The 20,784-nt window shown below is 43.5% G+C and overlaps 2 protein-coding genes across 2 annotated transcripts in view; one reads left to right on the forward strand and one right to left on the reverse strand.

The window, feature by feature from the left end:
- The window catches only part of NTPCR (nucleoside-triphosphatase, cancer-related), a 97,698-nt gene that overhangs the window by 31,815 nt on the left and 45,099 nt on the right, over window positions 1-20,784 (reverse strand). The window contains exon 3 of the mRNA XM_073560101.1: window positions 14,574-14,673. Coding sequence (XP_073416202.1) covers window positions 14,574-14,673 — 100 coding nt within the window. The remainder of the gene's footprint in view (window positions 1-14,573; window positions 14,674-20,784) is intronic.
- On the forward strand, window positions 6,644-10,014 carry LOC141072889 (uncharacterized). The gene is made up of 3 exons (XM_073560100.1): window positions 6,644-6,850; window positions 8,279-8,438; window positions 8,549-10,014. The coding sequence occupies exons 1-3, from the start codon at window positions 6,805-6,807 to the stop codon at window positions 9,957-9,959; spliced, it is 1,617 nt and encodes a 538-aa protein (XP_073416201.1). The 5' UTR covers window positions 6,644-6,804; the 3' UTR covers window positions 9,960-10,014.

Raw genomic sequence — 20,784 nt, forward strand, 5'->3', positions numbered from 1 at the left:
ACGGACCATGCAACGTTTTTTTTGTGGTTGGATCCGCATTTTCCAGTGCGCATGCCCGAAGAAAGGAAGTCAGGGAGAAAATTAACCCTGAAATCCCTTCTGGCGGAGGAAAAAAATTCTCTCTCTCTCTCCCAGCCAGCCAGCCAGCCAGCTAGCGGTTCCTTTAAATTTCCTCATTCTGCGGATCCATCAAAAAACGGATCCTGTGGCATCCGTTCTCATCAGTCAGGAACGGATCCGCTTGTCCGCCTTTTTGGCGGATTTTAACTGACACAAAAAACTGAAGTGTGAAAGAGGCCTTAGGCGCATTGTGTGTACGGCACAGTGTGTGTAGGTGGCACAAAAAATATTAATCAAACTTTGTTATGGTAGACCAGAAATTTAAATTTATTTTTAACCCAAAAAATTATAACAAACTTTATTTTTTTCTGCGTTTGGTGGCAGATGGTTGCAAGTTGAGGGTGTGCAGTGAAGATGAACAGCTTATAGTGGATGAAGGTGTTCTATGGGAAGGGGTAACAAAACTTGTGGGGGAAGGGAGGCCAGTGATGGGAATGGAGCTAGACACACTAGGAGGAGAGGACAGAGGTTCAGCGAAAGTGGTCCTAACTGTTTTTTGTCTCCTTAAACTGGCCTGCCTGGACCTCCTTGGGCCCAATACCCGCCTTGATTGTTGGCCCCGCCTGGAACTTTGGGCAAATAAGGAATGTGTGTCCCCCGTCTGCTGCTGTTGTTGCTGTGTCTGCTGCTGCTGTGGCTGCTGCTGATGCTCTGTGGTGGCAGTGGCAGTGCTCATCCTTGCAGGAGGACTGGTGGCGGCAGTGATGGTCCAGGTTTGCGGAGTGGTGGTGGCAGGGCTAGTACATGTTATAGTGTTGGCGGCAGGGCTGTTCCATGTTTGAGGAGTGGTCACGGTGGCTGTGCTCCAAGCATGCATGGGGGTGGCGGTGGTGCTCCAGACAGGAGCAGCGCTTGCCATGGTGGTGTCAGTTAAGTGACCAGCAGCACTCAGATTTGTGGTGGTGTAACGGTGGGTGTCCTGGCTTTGAATAGAGGTGTCCGTGCAGTGGTAAGCAGCACAAGTCGGTAGTGAGGTGAAGCGAGTCAATGGTGGCACAGTTGGAAATGACACCACTGACTGCTGCCCGTACCGATTCTGCTGCATAGCCTGCAAGAAAGCATTGTTGCAGGCCTGCAGCACACTCAGCTGTTGCTCAAGACAAAGGTGTTCTGCCATGCACTTTTCAATTTTACTGAAAAAATGGTGCGCTGGTCTGTTGAGGTCGACCTCCAGACGGTCAAGGCGCTGTTCGACAGAGTGGAAGCGGTGTTCCATGTGGTTAAAACCATGTTCCATTAGTGAAAAACCGCTTTCCACTCTCTCTGACAGCGACTTGGGGCTGGCATTAAAGGCCTCGCTCAAGTGCATAAACTCGGGCAAGACATTCCTGTCCAAGGCCCTCTGCCGCTGGCGGGTAGTGCCCGCATAACCAGTGGCAGAGACCTGGAACAGGGAAACACCTGATTGACCAGCTTCCTGGTCAGCAGCTATCCGTGTTGCAGACGTGCAAGGTGCTTCCTGGCTGTCGGATGGCTAAGACGGGTCCGAGGTCGTCCGATGAAGGACCGCTCCAGGGGCAGGTTGCAAGGTGCTGCTCCAGGTGCTGTGGAAGAAAGGAAAAACATTACTATCACGCATTTACAAGAAGCATCAGCTGTGGAATAGAAAAACACAGATTAATAAAAATAAAAAACAAAAAATTATAATACTTACGCTCTGGTGTCAAGAACCGGTCTTAGGAACTGCAAAGCTTGATAGTACCGGTATTTTGTTCTGGTCCTTGCCGCTGAACCACTGCAACCCTGCCCCTCAGCACGAACATCAGTGTTGAAGCGGTCCTTGATCAAGCACCAACGTGTTCGGACTTTGTTCACTGTTGGAAAAACAAACAACATTTAACAATTGTGTATGATGCACGATATATGCTATCATTAAACCCAACCAGTGCCATCACGAACAAGAGTCAATGTGGCACCATACAGCAATACAATACCCAAAGTAGTCACTGTTGAGCCAGATGACACTGTTGGGTTTTCTGCTAGAATATATCTAGCAGGAAACCCAACAGTGCCATCAAGGACAATAGTCACTGCGGCATAACAGAGCAGGGAAATACTTACTAAACGCCTTTTTGGAGGTTGCACGGGCGCTGTCCCAGCCATCCATCAATGCTGCGGCCACCTCATTCCATAGCCGCCGGGTCACCACATTGTCCTTGTACAGCTGGTCACGGCTGTTCCACAACGGGGCACGCGCCTGAACCAGGCGGATAAGGTGCTCATTATCCAGGTTGACGTCTTCATCCCGTTGTGGAACCTAGAGAAAAAACATTCATTAGAATATTTAAATTTTGTGTGAATAAAAAGTTTAAAAAAAATCCAGAAAAGAGGAAAGATAGAAGATAAAAAATAAAGGACATTACAAATCATTTGAAACTTACATTCCGTATCACCACCGGGACTTGGCTTGGCTGCTCATGCTGTTCGCCCTCGCTAGCCGCGTCCGCTGAAGATGACGATGTCTGAGAAAAAAAACAAAAAATGTTAGATATTTTGAGAAGCAGCAGATATACTTACCAAACGCATGAAAATAATCACCTCACGGTCTGCTTGCGCCAGTTCTTGCCGGGATGGTGAATATTCCGATTCCGAAGACATACTGCATGAAAAAATAATACAAAGCATTAGTACACATACAATTTAAAAGGACAGGCATACATTAGATGTAATAATACTCACATTCTTGCCGATGAAGCTGGAATTGAAAATCGTGTCTTCTTTTGCAGTCTGTCTGCTCTCCAGGCTGTCTCTATAGTTGTGTTACAGTTCTGACAGACACCTACTTTTATATAGACATGTTTTTTTTGGAGGGGGTGGGTTTTATCATGTGTCTAGATAATCTTGACCTAAAAAACGCATGCGCAAAAAAACCGCATACATGCGCATGCCAATGCGCAAGTATGCGCACCCATAGACTCTAATGTTAATTTTTTGCACAAAACGTGCGCATGCGTTTTTTTAAAGCGGTTGGGCGGACCAAAAAATGCAACATGTAGCGTCTGGAAATTATGGACGCACACTGGAAAAAAAAACGCAGCGCACGAAAAACGCATACAAACGTATACCAATGCGCACCCATGTTAAATATAGGGGGAAAAAACGCATGTGCACGTATGCGCAAAAACGCAGCGCAAAAAAACGCAAGTGTAAAACCAGCCTTATGGCATCAAAAACAGTTAAATTTTGGTCTCATCTGACCAGACTATATTCTCCCAGTATTTCACAGGCTTGTTTAAATGTGCTTGAACAGGAATGGAGTCTTGCATTTTGAGCGTGCATACAAGCCATGGAGGTTAAGGCTGAGTTCACACGTGGCGTTTTTTTCGCGTTTCCGCGGTGGTTTTAACCGCGCAATTTTGCCGCGAAAACGCAAAAAATAAGCATCCCATGCATTCCTATGGGATTCCGCAATGCTGTGCTAAAGCTGCGGTTTTTACCGCGGTGGAATCGCTTCGCGGTAAAAAACGCAGCATGCTCATTAATTTCGCGGAATCGCGGCGATCCCGCACCCATAGGAGTGCATTGTTCCGCTTACTTCCCGCATGTGGCTGTGCACACCATGCGAAAAGTAAGCAGAACATTGCGGATGGTACCCACGGTCCGGAGGAGAGGAGACTGTCCTCTGGGCTTTGGGTACCATATCCCTGTAAAAAATAGAATTTAAAATAAAAAATATTGTTATTCTCACCTTCCGACATCCCGCGCAGCCTTCCCGCCTCTCTCCACGCTCCCGGTCCCAGTAATCCTTTGCGAGCGATGACGTCCGTTCTCGCGGTCATTCGCGTGACGTCATAGTAAATGACCGCGAGACATTGCGATCCCGCGAGAACAGACGTCATCGCGGTAATTGTTGCAAAGGATTACTGGGACCGAGAGCATGGAGAGAGGCGGGAAGGCTGCGCGGGACGTCGGAAGGCTAGAATAACAATTTTTTTTTGTTATTATTATTTTTTACATTCTATCTTTTACTATTGATGCCGCATACACTATGTTTGACGAGTGTGACCAACCTGTCAATCAGTTCTCCAAGCGATGCTCCAGATCGCTTGGAAAACACTAGCAATTCTGCAAGCTAATTACGCTTGCAAAATGCTAGTTTTTCCGCTGGAAAATCGCGGGAATTTAAAATGCGATTATCCAGCGGAATGGAATTCCGGAATTCTTGCGGTAATTTCCGCTACGTGTGAAGCTAGCCTGAGTCATAAAAATTGTTCCAACTCCAAAGGGTTAACATAACGCGCTCTACTGATATAATTAAAACTTTATAATCCAGTGGAAAAATAGTAGAAAAAAATAACTAGTTTCAAGGTCATGTCCCCTCACCTTGGACTGCAGACAGGGCGACATTATCAGGGGGCTGATGTGACAGAAGCTGCTTTTCACTGCATTGCTCACCCTTCAGTCTGAGACACTGCAACAGTGTGCGGCTCCCTGCTGTTATCAGCCACTCTCCTGATAATGGCTGTATCTCTGCAGGGAACAGGGGTCCTGGCCACGCCACATTTTCTCAGGCTGGCCATTCCTTTCAGGGTGTAATGACCCAGATGGAAGGGGTGAGCAGATAAGATCCTGTTACATGGAATTACAAGGGTTACAAAGATCATAAAACCACACAGGACAGCTCACTATTTTATAGTTTGTGAGGGTAGGGAAAGCATAATTTTTTTTAATTCCCCGGAGTATCCCTTTAATCAACAAGTATGCATCTCCTGTGAAGAATAAGTGCCTGGAACACTCAGTTCAACACCACTAGAACCATAGTAAAGGCTAGGGATTTCAACGGCCTCATCGAAGAGGACGGATGTAGTTCCGCCACGTCTGCTAAGTTGGATGTCACATCCAAGCTGCTCATTGAGATCATGACTGATGCCTTTATTGTGAATGCTGCAGGTTCCATTGGAAAAGGTTCCACAAATTAAGGAGGTGACCGGATGGCTCGCTTCGTTCCAGGATTGACATTGTTTGAAAAGATATCTTCTTCCATTCACCATTCTGTGCAGTCTTGGTGCAACTCGCCACACTGTTGCCAGGTCATTAAAGAAGGTCCAAGATTCCAGATGTTCTCCTCCAAGAGATCTCTTCATTGGTTACCGCATACAAAAGGTCAAAAGCACCGTTTCAAACACATAGGACCTTTCTCAAAGTAAACAAACATCAATTACCAGGTTTGACTTTATGTTCACCTCTTGGGTAGTCAGGCAGAGTAGGCACTCTCCCTGCTTCTTTTTTTACGACAGAGCCAGTCACTTTCAATGTGTCCTAGATCATGGTTTTCCTTTTGGCCCTAGCTCCTGGAACTTTAATTGTTTTCTGTTGGAACAGGTTGAGGTACTGGAGGAACAATCTCTTTAAGGACAATTTATTTCAGAATTACCTAAATTCAGTGGATTCTTTCATTTGGTTAGTGCACACTTCTACACTGCAAAATTAGCTTAGAAAAGATGTTAGGAAGGAGATTAAACTGTGAAAATGGGAGTTATTGGATTTTTTTACTTATATATTTTTAAAACATTTTTAATTTTAGTTTTTAGCTTTCCTAGGAGATTGGAATCTATAATCATTTGATAGTTTTTCTATATACTGCAATATTACAATATACAAGGAAAATTATATTCTCTGAGTTTCCCATCAAGACTAAGGCTGGTTTCACATTTGCGTTTTTTAGCGCTGGAAAAAAACGCATACCTGCACATGCGTTTTTTCCCCTATATTTAACATGGGTGCGCATACCTGCGCACTGGTAAGCGCATGTATGCGATTTTCATGCGCTGCGTTTTTTTGGGGTGTGCGTTGGTATTTTCCAGACGCAGCATGTTGCATTTTTTGGCCCTTGAAAAAAGCGCATGCGCACGTATGCGCACGTTTTGCGCTAAAAATGGCCATTATAGCCTATGGATGCGCATACGTGCGCACTGGCATGCGCAGGTATGCGTTTTTTTAGCGCTGCGTTTTTTTGGTGGTGTCCACTTGTTGTCCTAGTTATAATCTTCTAAAGTCAAAAAAAAAAAGTCTATATAAAGGAGGTGCCTGCCAAAACTCTGCCACTACTACACTGACAGATTGAAGAGCAGACAGTCAACCAAGAACCCATTATATCAGCGAAGAATGTGAGTATATTACATTATATGCCTGTCCTTTTAAATTATGTATGTACTAATGATTTTTATTATTTTTACATGCAGTATGTCTTCAGAATCAGAGTATTCCCCATCGCGGCAGGAATTGGCGCAAGCAGACCGTGAGGTGATTATTTTTGTGCATCTGGTAAGTATATCTGCTGCTTCTCCAAATCTCTTACGTTTTTTTCAACTTTTTTAAGACATCGTCATCATCCTCTTCTGTGGACGGGACTAGTGAGGGCGAAGAGCAGGAGCAGCGAAGCCAAGTCCCGGTGGTGATACGGAATGTAAGTATCAAATGATTTGTAATGTTCTTTATTTTTTATCTTCTATTTTTACTCTTTTTTATGTTTCTTTTTTTGTAACTTTTTATTCAATTTAAATTGGATTATTCTAATGAATGTGTTTTGTCTAGGTTCCACAACGAGATGAAGACGTGTACCTGGATAATGAGCAGCTCATCAGCCTGGTCCAGGAGCGTTCGCCGTTGTGGGACAGCCGTGACCGGCTGCACAAGGACATTGTGGTGACCCGGCGGCTATGGAATGAGGTGGCCGCAGCGTTGATGGATGGCTGGGACAGCGCCACAGCATCCTCCAAAAAGGCGTTTAGTGAGTATTTCCCTGCTCTGTATTGTGCCGCAGTGACTGTTGTCCTTGACGGCACTGTTGGGTTTCGTGCTAGGTGTATTCTAGCAGGAAACCCAACAGTGTCATCGGGGTCTACAGTGACTGCTTTGAGTTTTGTATTGCTACATTGTGCCGCAGTGACTGTTGTCCTTGACGGCACTGTTGGGTTTCGTGCTAGGTGTATTCTAGCAGGAAACCCAACAGTGTCATCGTGGTCTACAGTGACTGCTTTGAGTATTGTATTGCTACATTGTGCCGCAGTGACTGTTGTCCTTGACGGCACTGTTGGGTTTCGTGCTAGGTGTATTCTAGCAGGAAACCCAACAGTGTCATCGTGGTCTACAGTGACTGCTTTGAGTATTGTATTGCTACATTGTGCTGCAGTGACTGTTGTCCTTGACGGCACTGTTGGGTTTCGTGCTAGGTGTATTCTAGCAGGAAACCCAACAGTGTCATCGTGGTCTACAGTGACTGCTTTGAGTATTGTATTGCTACATTGTGCCGCAGTGACTGTTGTCCTTGACGGCACTGTTGGGTTTCGTGCTAGGTGTATTCTAGCAGGAAACCCAACAGTGTCATCGTGGTCTACAGTGACTGCTTTGAGTATTGTATTGCTACATTGTGCCGCAGTGACTGTTGTCCTTGACGGCACTGTTGGGTTTCGTGCTAGGTGTATTCTAGCAGGAAACCCAACAGTGTCATCGTGGTCTACAGTGACTGCTTTGAGTATTGTATTGCTACATTGTGCCGCAGTGACTGTTGTCCTTGACGGCACTGTTGGGTTTCGTGCTAGGTGTATTCTAGCAGGAAACCCAACAGTGTCATCGTGGTCTACAGTGACTGCTTTGAGTATTGTATTGCTACATTGTGCCGCAGTGACTGTTGTCCTTGACGGCACTGTTGGGTTTCGTGCTAGGTGTATTCTAGCAGGAAACCCAACAGTGTCATCGTGGTCTACAGTGACTGCTTTGAGTATTGTATTGCTACATTGTGCCGCAGTGACTGTTGTCCTTGACGGCACTGTTGGGTTTCGTGCTAGGTGTATTCTAGCAGGAAACCCAACAGTGTCATCGTGGTCTACAGTGACTGCTTTGAGTATTGTATTGCTACATTGTGCCGCAGTGACTGTTGTCCTTGACGGCACTGTTGGGTTTCGTGCTAGGTGTATTCTAGCAGGAAACCCAACAGTGTCATCGTGGTCTACAGTGACTGCTTTGAGTATTGTATTGCTACATTGTGCCGCAGTGACTGTTGTCCTTGACGGCACTGTTGGGTTTCGTGCTAGGTGTATTCTAGCAGGAAACCCAACAGTGTCATCGTGGTCTACAGTGACTGCTTTGAGTATTGTATTGCTACATTGTGCCGCAGTGACTGTTGTCCTTGACGGCACTGTTTTTTTTTTATCAACAGTGGACAAAGTCCGAACACGTTGGCGTTCGATCAAGGACCGCTTCAACAGTGATGTTCGTGCAGAGGGCCAGGTTCGCAGTGGATTTGCGTCAAGGACCAGAACTAGATACCGTCACTATAACGCGTTGCAGTTCCTAAGACCGGTCCTTGCCACGAGATCGTAAGTATTATAAATTTTGGGTTTTTATTTTTATTAATCTGTGTTTTTCTAATCCACAGCTGATGCTTCTTGTAAAGGCATGGTAGTAATGATTTTCCTTTCTTCAACAGCACCTGGAGCAGCACCCTGCAACCTGGCCCTGGAGCGGTCCTTCCTCGGACGTCCTCTGACCCGTCCCAGCCATCCGACAGCCAGGAAGCACCTTGCAGGTCAACCACACACACAGCTGGTGACCAGGAAGCTGGGCCATCAGGTGTTCCCCTGTCCCAGGTCTCTGCCACTGGTTATGCGTGCACTACCCGCCAGCGGCAGAGGGCCTTGGACAGGAATGTCTTGCCCGAGTTTATGCATTTGAGCGAGACATTTAATTCCAGCCTCAAGTCACTGTCCGACAGAGTTGAAAGCGGTTTTGCACTCATGGAACGTGGTTTTAACCACTTTGAACACCGCTTCAATTCTGTAGAACAGCGCATTGACCGTCTGGAGGCCGACCTCAACAGACCAGCACACCATTTTTTTAGTAAGATTGAAAAGGGCATGGCGGAACACCTTAGTCCTGATCAACAGCTGAATGTGCTGCAGGCCTGCAACAATGCTTTCTTGCAGGCTATGCAGCATAATCAGTACGGTCAGCAGTCAGTGGTGTCCTTTCCACCTGTGCCACCATTGACTCGCTTCACCTCACTACCGACTTGTGCTGCATACCACTGCACGGACACCTCTATTCAAAGCCAGGACACCCACCGTTACACCACCACAAGTCTGAGTGCAGCTGGTCACTTCACCGACACCACCATGGCAAGCGCTGCTCCTGTCTGGAGCACCACCGCCACTCCCATGCATGCGTGGAGCTCAGCCACCACTAGGCAAACATGGAACAGCCCTGCCGCTACAACAACGTGTAGTAGCCCTGCCACCACCACTCTGCAAACCTGGACCATCACTGCCGCCACCAGTCCTCCTGCAAGGACGAGCACTGACAACGAAGAGCAGCAGCAGCAGCCACCTCAGCAGCAGCTCCAGCCACCTCATCAGCAGCCACCTCAGCAGCAGCAGCCACCTCAGCAGCAGCAGCCACCTCAGCAGCAGCTGCAACCACCTCAGCAGCAGCTGCAACCACCTCAGCAGCAGCAGCCACCTCAGCAGCAGCCGCCACCTCAGCAGCAGCCGCCACCTCAGCAGCAGCAGCCGCCACCTCAGCAGCAGCAGCAGCCACACCTGCAGACGGGGGACCTACACTCAATATTTGCCCCTACTTCAAGGCGAAATCCATCAAGGCGGGCATTGGGCCAAAGTCGGTCCAGGCACACAAGCCTACGGCGACATGCCATTACAACTAATGTACCTGAACAGATTTCCTCTCCTCCAAGTGTTCCTAGTTTGATTCCCTTAACTGGACTACCTTCCCCCACAAGTTTTGTTGCCCCTTCCCCTCAAACACCGTCTTCAACAGCAAGTGTTGCATATTCCCTGCACACCCCCAAATTGAAACCATCTGCCCCCAAACGCCGGAAAAAATAATTTTTTGGTTTATTTTTGTGATAAAAAATAAATTTACATTTGTGGTTCACCATTACTAAGTTTCATTAATGTTGTTTGCGCCGCTCACACACACTGATGGGTAAATACATGTTAAAAACCAACCCAAGGCCTAGTATAGTCATATGTGAAATAACACGGACTAGTATAGTCATACCAAGGCCTAGTGTAATAACTCGAGTTTTACCAACTTGGATCTGGTTTCATGAAAAACAAACTGTTGAAACTTGTCTTAAAAATAAGTTTCTTTCTAGTTTCACCAGTTTGTTTTTTGTGAAACAAGATGCTAGTTGTTAAAAATCGAGTTATTACAGTAGGCCTTGGTATGACTATACTAGGCCGTGGTATTTCACATATGACTATACTAGTAGGCCCAAGGCCTACTATACTCATATTTGAAATACCACGGCCTAGTATAGTCATTCCAAGGCCTAGTGTAATAACTCTAGTTTTACCAACTAGAATCTGGTTTCATGAAAAACAAACTGTTGAAACTTATAAGTTTCTTTCTAGTTTCACCAGTTTGTTTTTTGTGAAACAAGATGCTAGTTGTTAAAAATCGAGTTATTACAGTAGGCCTTGGTATGACTATACTAGGCCGTGGTATTTCACATATGACTATACTAGTAGGCCCAAGGCCTACTATACTCATATTTGAAATACCACGGCCTAGTATAGTCATTCCAAGGCCTAGTGTAATAACTCTAGTTTTACCAACTAGAATCTGGTTTCATGAAAAACAAACTGTTGAAACTTATAAGTTTCTTTCTAGTTTCACCAGTTTGTTTTTTGTGAAACAAGATGCTAGTTGTTAAAAATCGAGTTATTACAGTAGGCCTTGGTATGACTATACTAGGCCGTGGTATTTCACATATGACTATACTAGTAGGCCCAAGGCCTACTATACTCATATTTGAAATACCACGGCCTAGTATAGTCATTCCAAGGCCTAGTGTAATAACTCTAGTTTTACCAACTAGAATCTGGTTTCATGAAAAACAAACTGTTGAAACTTATAAGTTTCTTTCTAGTTTCACCAGTTTGTTTTTTGTGAAACAAGATGCTAGTTGCTAAAAATCGAGTTATTACAGTAGGCCTTGGTATGACTATACTAGGCCGTGGTATTTCACATATGACTATACTAGTAGGCCCAAGGCCTACTATACTCATATTTGAAATACCACGGCCTAGTATAGTCATTCAAAGGCCTAGTGTAATAACTTGTAAGTTGGAATGGAGCAGATTACATTCATCCACTCAATGCTGACTTGTATTCCCCATGGACTTTCATTGGGGTTGGGTTTTGAGGGTTGTGTTTTGAGAAAATCACATACTTTGTTTTCAACTAGTTGCACAATTTTCTCTTGAAAAAAAATGGTTTCCTGATTCATGGCCTGCAGCTTTGCTCGTTCCAATATATTTCACGCAGACTAGCAATGCTGCATTTTAACTCATATGTGTATTTACCTGCCCAGGTGTGTGAACATCAAAAAATTCAGTTATACATGGGAAGTTTTTTATTAAATTGGAGTTTAAAAAATATAGTGCACTCAGTAATGGTATCAAATAAGGTTTTTTATTACCATAAACAAACAAAAACATTACACCATTTCATCTTGCCAGTGCACCCGTCCTACATCAGAAATAAAGTAGGCCGCAAATTGGTCCCTCATTTGGCCAACTTCAACGGATGACCTGAGAGTGTGCTGAGTGAATTCAGGCAATGGGTTAGGAGCATCATCGTCCAGTTCAAAGGTCGGGTGCTCTTTAGCCATCACAAAGTTATGTAGAACCACACAGGCCTTCACCACCTCATCGACTGTTTCAAGTTTAAGATTAATGGCCGTGCCCAGAATTCGCCATCTGGAAACAAGAATCCCAAAAGCACACTCGACAGTTCTTCTGGACCTGGTCAGCCTGTAATTAAATATTTTTTTGGTGTGGTCCAAGTCCCGGCTGGAGTAGGGTTTCAGTAAGTTTCCGCACATTTGAAAAGCCTCATCGCCAACCATTACAAAGGGCAGTGGCGGAGCTTCGGTGTGAGGAAGAGGCCGTGGCATAGGGAAATTAAATTGGTTGCCATACAACCTCCGGCCCATGTCTGAGTTTTTAAAAGCCTGTGAGTCATTACCACGGCCAAATGCTCCAATGTCCACTGCTACAAACATACATCCGGCATCCGCAATCGCAATGAGTACTATTGAAAAGTACTTTTTGTAATTATAGTACTCAGATCCCGTTCTTTGGGGTTTGATGATCCGTATGTGTTTACCATCAACAGCTCCCAAACAGTTGGGAAAATTGCATACTGTCCAGAATTTGTCAGCAATTTCCATCCACTTTTCAGCGGTGGGCAGGGGCATAAATTCTGGGCAAAGAACATTCCAGAGAGCCCGGCAGGTGTCAGCAACAATTCCAGACAAGGTAGAGATTCCAATACGGTACTGGAAGTGTAGTGAAGATAGGGTTTCTCCAGTCGCCAGGAATCTGTGAACAGACAAAGAAGTAAAATTAATATTTATGTATATTATTTTAAAAAACTATAAAATAAAATATTAGTACATTCACGAAAACTAATTACCCACGGTTTTGAATACTAAATTTAAAAAAAAACCATCAGACCGCACCCCTTGGTTTTTAAAACATACCGTAATGTCACCAGTAGCCGTTCCTCAGGAGGAATCGCACGACGGAGCTGTGTGTCCTGTCTCCGGATGGATTGTTGGACACAAGCAAGCAAATCCATGAAACTTTCGTGGGACATCCTGATATAATCTGTAAATTTCTCCGGGTTTGCCTGTAGCTCGCTGTAGAGGGTGTGGTATGCCCCACGGCTCTCCCGGAGTTCAACAATCGGATGTATCCACATACGCCGCCGTCTTCGCTGCCTCTCTCTCTTCCTTTGTTCATGGCAAGCAACTGCATACGCCTGAGCCATCGCGATGTCCAAATCCAAGTTGAAGTGAAAACTCTTCCAGCGCAGATCCATGGTCACGAGAAGAATCAAGCAAATGTGAAGAATACTGTAGACAGGGTCTATATATTAACATACCACACCCACAATGAAGTCCCATTGGTCTTGTGTGTTGTTGAATGGTTGTTTTTTCATTTTTGTGGGGTTTTTCCAAAATCTGTAAAAAAACGCAAACGCACAAAAAACGCATACAAACGCGCAAAAACGCTGCGTTTTTTTCCTGCATGCGCACAAAAATGCTTGAAAAAAACGCAGCGTTTGTATGCATTTGTATGCGTTTTTTTAATGCGTTTTTTTGCGGGAAAAACGCGCTGCAAAAAAAAGCAAGTGTGAAACTAGCCTAACATGGCAGTTTTAAAGGTCTTAAGTAAGTCACAGGCTGCAATGACAAACCATAAAGCACCGCACAATGGCAGTATGGCCGGAGGGAGGGGTGTCAAAATGGAAGCTAGTGTGCAAATCGGCAATCATGTTATTTAAACCTGCTACCTGTGATTGACTGTGGCATTTAAATGCATAATTAGCAACAACTGGAGCTTGCACCAATTACTGCTGGCTATAGTGTGGGCTTAGCTCCCAAAGTACTCGAGAAGGGATCATGTATGTGTGTTTCTGCTGTTTTTAAAATAATTAAATAAACTAACCTCCAACGAATAATCACATCAGTTCATACTTCAAATGTGCCAAAAACAAGTTCATGAACATTTTTTTCTGTTTTTTTTATTTTACAAATCCTGCTTAAATTGAAACTGCTATAAAGAAGGAAGAGCAAACTGTGAGAGCAGTCAATTCTCCATCCCTCATCTCCCTACATGCTCCTGTGTCTGATGCCACCAGATATGGTGTACAGATCTTGAAAGTTGTTACAGCACAATTCATCATCTCTTATTTTTGCAAGAAATACAAATACAATATTTTGGCAAATTACATGTCCAGTGGTTTTTTTCTTTACGTTTTGTTATTCTTTAAAGGGATTGTCCACTACTACCTTCTCATTCCCAATGCTTGTCCCTGATAAAATAAAAAGCTTATACTCACCTCCCGTGCTGGCGCCGTTCCTGCGGTGTCAACAGTCCCGGTCTCGGGGCTCTCGTGCGGTTGTATGATACGTGGTGCTCGGCATCCAATCAGCACCAGCATCACTGTCCCCGTCTTTGGATATATTGAACATGAAGAGGAAGCCCGGGATTCACCTGATCTCTGACTTGCTCTACAAGTTCAATTTGACAGAAGGCGAGGACAGTGATGCCAGCACCGACTTGGCTCCGGGCTCACGTGTCATTACAACCACACGAAAGCCTCAGGACCGTTAGGTGCCGACACTGCAGGAAAGGGACAGGATGCGAGTATTGCATATAGTTTTATTTTCTCGGGGACAAGCATGGGGAATGAAAAGGGCTTATTTTGGTAGTGGACAACCCCTTTAACTTATATAGTCTTGGGAGAAACCAATAAATTATCCAAGGGTATTAACTATTACCAACCTGGAAGCAACATGTTGAAAACAAATCAATATGAACAACCAAGATCACCAGAGATATAATTAAATTTGACAGTTCTTAGCTTAAAAAAATAACATTATACAAATTGCAATAGAATTCTAGATACTCAAAATAACTTACAAGACGGTCCATAAGAGGAAGTACCAAATGCTCAAATGAACTGATGTCCACGACGTACTGCCCAACTCTGTGTAAAAACCTTACATTATTTACTTCAACGCTGAAAGAATAAAATATATAATGTAAATCAAGTGTAAATATTATTCAATAAAAAAAAGGTAAATGCCTTTAATAGAGGACCTGTAATCAAGTCTGAAGTTTAAAGATTTAACATTTTTAGCAGATCTTTTAAATAACACTGACTCCCAGAGTGACACTGACTCCCAGAGAGGCTCTGACAATTTATGACCATAGTGACTTCTGGAGAGTTCCTACAGAGACCTCTGACTACTGGATTCAGAGCCCCTTCCCCAACTTACAGTGAAGGAAATAAGTATTTGATCCCTCGCTGATTTTGTAAGTTTGCCCACTGACAAAGACATGAACAGTCTATAATTTTAAGGGTAGGTTAATTTTAACATTGAGAAATAGAATATCAAAAATAAAATCAAATCCAGAAAATCACATTGTATAAATTAAATAAATTTATTTGCATTTTGCAGTGAGAAATAAGTATTTGATCCCTCTGGAAAACAAGACTTAATACTTGGTGGCAAAACTCTTGTTGGCAAGCGCAGCAGTCAGACATTTTTTGTAGCTGATGATGAGGTTTGCGCACATGTCATGAGGAATTTTGGTCCACTACTCTTTGCAGATCATCTCTAAATCATTAAGATTTTAAGGCTGTCACATGGCAACGTGAAGCTTCAACTCCCTCCATAAGGTTTCTATGTGATATGGTCTGGATTCTGGCTAGGCCACTCCATGACCTTAATGTGCTTCTTTTTGAGCCACTCCTTTGTTGCCTTGGCTGTATGTTTTGGGTCATTGTCTTGCTGTAAGACACAACCGCAACCCATTTTTAATGTAATGGCAGAGGGAATGAGGTTGTCATTCACAATTTTACGATTCATGGCTCCATCTATTTTCCCATTGATGTGGTGAAGTAGTCCTGTGCCCTTAGCAGAGAAACACCCCCAAAGCATAATGTTTCCACCTCCATGCTTGACAGTGGGGACGGTGTTCTTTGGGTCATAGGCAGCATTTCTCTTCCTCCAAACACGGCGAGTTGAGTTAATGCCAAACACCTTGATTTTTGTCTCATCTGACCACAACACCTTCTTCCAATCACTCAAAGAATCATCCATGTGTTCAATGGCAGACTTCAGACGGGCTTGCACATGTGCCTTCTTGAGCAGGGGACCAAAAGAGAGCACCAGGCGCACTGCTAGTAAAATGTAGATGTGCAGGGGTGCAAAAATCAGTGGTCTGTAGAGTATACAAGAAAAAGAGAGAAAAAAGGACCACTGTACATGATGCACACCACAACAAAAATAATATAAAAAGGAAAGCTTTATTGACACAAAATAGTTAAAACATAAGTAAATACACGCATCCCATTCTCCCATGCTCACAATATAGATGCCAAATGTAACAGTGACTGAAGAGAATGCTGGCACTCTAATGAACATAGTAATAGCAATCATAAACAAGGAACATGTGAGTCCAAGTAACCAACACAATGATATAATGGATAGAGGTGCCAGTAAGAACACTGCATGTACCAAAAATGTAAGCTAATAGTATAAGGTGGACAGCACTCCATGACAATAGACTGGAAGCCCCATGACAAAAAGCTCTTGATCTCACAGAAAGGTTCAAGAAGAGAAGTTATCCCAAGAAGTGTATTTCTCGTGCCTTCCAGAGTGCCAACTTGCATACACAGGAATCATTGTTAACCTCCTCTAAGAAAACCTCAGACAACCAAATCCGGTTCATCACTGGTTTCAATACGCATTGGTCTCAGGTAAGGAATATCATACACAAACATTGGAGGATCCTCACAACAGATCTACAGACCTCTCAGGTGGTTAGTGATCAGCCTCATCACTGCCCGAAGAGCTCCCAATTTGAGGGATATCCTTACTAGGAGCCATTACACGAGGCTGACCAGTAGACTTAATCGTGGCATCACTTTAAGAGGATCTTTCCCTTGTGGGGATTGTAATATTTGCCAACATATGCATCCCTTTTGTAATCCAGTCGATCAGGTGCAACATCAACTTACGGCACACACCAATTGTAAAAGCAATAATGTGATCTATGCTATTATCTGTCCGTGCCCACAGGTTTATGTTGGTCAGACCTCACAGGAGTTACGCTGTAAGATTCAAAAGCATCTTTCCACCATCAATACAGCATCCACTCATTCTCGCAAGGGCAAGACTCTTACTAGTGTGGCATCTCATTATCTCACTTGTCCCCCTGACTGTCATATCGTTCTGCGCTTAATGATAATGTTGAGAGGTTCAATTTTGTGTGGGCTCTGTTAACCATTTAATATTTCACGGGGCTATCTGGTCCAAATCAATGTCTGTGGCCAATCTGTGTGATGGCAGACTTATGAATCTCCGCTACATACATGCACTGTGTGCTGTGGGGATTCCTCGTAAACGTGGGGATCTGTGATGAGGATCACGAGCTTACGTATTTTGACCAAAATATCAACTAATACCTCACATTTTTTAATGTGTTTTTTTGCACTTTTTTATTCGGGGTGCAGTTGGGCCCATTTGGTCTTGTGAACTGTGGTGTCTGTTCACATGGGATGCATCTTGATAGTGCTGGGCAGCCCGCCTGATCTAATAGAAGGGCGTAACTGATAGGCTGTTAACCTGGATGCTGTGCATAGCCATAGTGTGAACAGCGCCACACACAAGTTTTCATTGTGCATTTATATACCAAGCAGCCGCCCCCTCCATGGATTGGTAGGATGTGAGCGGCTGGCTCATCGGTATTTTTGCACCTGTGTTGCCGCCATCTTAACTATATGGTCCCCTCCATCCTGATTTGTATGGAGGCCTTGACAGGTAAGCATCTCTGTCTTTTTTGCTGTGTTTTTGAATTTCTGGAGGATTTTTAAGTCCTCTTTTTGTGCTATTGCTGTTTAGTGTTAGGGACTCGTAAACGTGCGGATCCGCGATGAGGATTACAAGCTTACGTATTTTGGCCAAAATATTAACTAATACCTCACATTTTTTAATGTGTTATTTTGCACTTTTTTATTCGGGGTGCAGTTGGGCACATTTGGTCTTGTAAACTGTGGTGTCTGTTCACATGGGATGCATTGTGATAGCGCTGGGCAGCCCGCCTGATCTAATATTAGAGCGTAACTAATAGGCTGTTAATCTGGATGCTGTGCATGGCTACAGTGTGAACAGCGCCACATGCAAGTTTTCATTGTGCATTTATATACCAAACAGGCGCCCCCTCCATGGATTGGTAGGATGTGAGCAGCTGTCTCAGTGGTATATGAGCTGCAGAGTTTCCAGGCAGAGATTGAAGTATCTGTCTATCTGACCACAATAAGCCGTACACTCCATAGTGATGGCCTTTTTAAGAATGGGCAGAATAAAGCCTTTACTTACACACAAAAATTGTAAGGCTTGCTTTGAGTTTGCCAAAAGACATGATAGACTACCCAACTTTATGGAGGAATGTGCTGTGGTCAGAAAAGATCAAAATGTAACTTTTTGTCCACCAAGGTAAATGCTATGTATGGCGCCAAACCAACACAGGTCATCAACCCAAAAACAACATCACCACAGTGAAACATGGTGGTTGCAGCATCATGCTGTGGGGATGTTTTTCAGCAGCAGGTAGAGGAAAATTGGTCTGAGTAGAGGGGAAGATGGATGGTGCAAAATACCAGGATATTCTTGAGCAAAACCCGTTTCAGTCGGTCAGCGATTTGAGACAGAGATGGAGTTTCACCTTCCAACAAGGCAATGATTGATAGCATACTGCTAAATCAATACTCGAGCGCTTTAAAGAGACATATGTAAATGTTTTTGAGTGGCCTAATCATAGCTCAGACCTCAATTCAAATGTGAATTTGTTATGAAACTTGAAGATTGCTGTTCACCAGAGGAAACCATCTAACTTGTAGGAACTGCAGCAGTTGTGCCTTGCGGATTGGGCAAAATCACAGTGCCAAGATGTGGAAAGCTCATAGAGACTTATCCAAAGCGACTTACAGATGTAATTGCTGCAAAAGGAGGCTTAACAAAGTACTGACTTTAGGGGGGTGAATAGTTATGCACACTGAAGTGTTCAGTTATTTTGTCCAATTTGTTGTTTTCTTCACAAGTAAAAGAAAATCGAATGTTCACAGTTGTAGGCAAGTTCTTTACATGAATTGATTGTAAAGGGGAGGAAAAGACCAATACAGAAAATGGTGTGAACACGTGATGAGATATAGAGAGTATATATACAAAACTTTATTAACTACCGAGGACATACAAAACCATTAAAAGCATTTAAAAACATATACTTTTGCTACAATAACCATCCAACACCCCTGAATGCATTTGTGAATATACATATAAGGGCAGAGACACACTGCCGAATTTCTCCTGCGAGAATCGCATCGTAAAACTCCTACAGGCTGTCGGCTCTACTGACCTGAGCTTGACTGCACAAAGGGGATCACCTGAGGCAAGAATTAGCAAATATTGAATAATAATTTCATCCTTTAAACACAAAAGACCAACATCACACAAGATTAAAAACATTAAAATCTGTCACACATGTGACGTACAAAAAATCTATGGCTCAAAATAGAGCCAAAGCTCCCAAAGTTCACCACTCCACATAAGATATCTCTATAGGAAAACCATATAAATAGCATACCATAATATAGAAACCCACCATATGAAATGTAGAGAATCTGCATAAGGATTTCCTCATTAATTTAAACACATGTACACACCATAAATGCAGCTATTGCATATAATAAGAGACAACACATTCAAAAAGGTGTCACTGTAATAACATGTAGTGTACACAAAAATAAAGCATTGTCAATAGAAGCAGATTATTCATAGAGGACGTACATATAAATTCAAGAGAAAAAAGGCTCGAAAAACAAGTCAATAAATTATCATTGATGGAGTCCCAGAGGATTATACATACTTCCCCGTGAATATCTCGTAATGCCAAACCTATCTGGGCATGCTGGATTGAATGATAAAGGCTAAAATAGCCATCTAACAAGAGATGGCACAACCCTAGATTATCTGTATCAGAGGCCAAATTTAACGTGGAGTGGAGCCTGAGAGTGCAGTGACCTAGGTTTGGCATTACGAGATATTCACGGCGAAGTATGTATAATCCTCTGGGACTCCATCAATGAAAATTTATTGACTTGTTTTTCGAGCCTTTTTTCTCTTGAATTTATATGCACGTCCTCTATGAATAATCTGCTTCTATTGACAATGCTTTATTTTTGTGTACACTACATGTTATTACAGTGACACCTTTTTGAATGTGTTGTCTCTTATTATATGGAATAGCTGCATTTATGGTGTGTACATGTGTTTAAATTAATGAGGAAATCCTTATGCAGATTCTCTACATTTCATATGGTGGGTTTCTATATTATGGTATGCTATTTATATGGTTTTCCTATAGAGGTATCTTATGTGAAGTGGTGAACTTTGAGAGCTTTGGCTCTATTTTGAGCCATAGATTTTTTGTATGTCACATGTGTGACAGATTTTAATGTTTTTAATCTTGTGTGATGTTGGTCTTGTGTGTTTAAATAAAGGATGAAATTATTATTCAATATTTGCTAATTCTTGCCTCAGGTGATCCCCTTTGTGTGGCCTATTCCTTTTCTCTGGTTCAAAATTGCTACAATTTTGTATAGGTCTGGTTGGATCCCTGTTTATTTGTCATTGGTGACATCTGCATAGTAATCCATCACACTGTCATGCTCAGGTCAGGAGAGGTGCTGGCCAGTCTGTTCAGTGCGATGTGATTCTCGCACCGGCTGTCTGACTCTGCCCTAATGGGGAGCAAGAGCAAAACAAAAGCAATGCTAGTGGAACATCCGGCCAGTCTGTGAATTACCCCAGTGAGAAAATCTAGAAATGCATCGTATAGAGGTCACAATGAAAAAAGACGGGCAGGATGGAAGGCTGCCACAAGCAAAGGCTGGATAATAGTAGAAGTGTAGGTCATGCTGCAAGATGCAGGCAAGTATGTGTACAAAGAAATCTTTGTGGATAATACTACCTTATATACTCAAAGATGGCGCCAAACCACCACAAAATGCTATAATAGGCATGAAGCCACAAGAACCAGAGGTGTGGGGAGAAGACCCCAGGAG

This window comes from Dendrobates tinctorius, unplaced genomic scaffold (assembly GCF_039654945.1).
Source record: "Dendrobates tinctorius isolate UK_male_01 unplaced genomic scaffold, ASM3965494v1 ptg000293l, whole genome shotgun sequence".
NCBI lineage: Eukaryota > Metazoa > Chordata > Amphibia > Anura > Dendrobatidae > Dendrobates > Dendrobates tinctorius.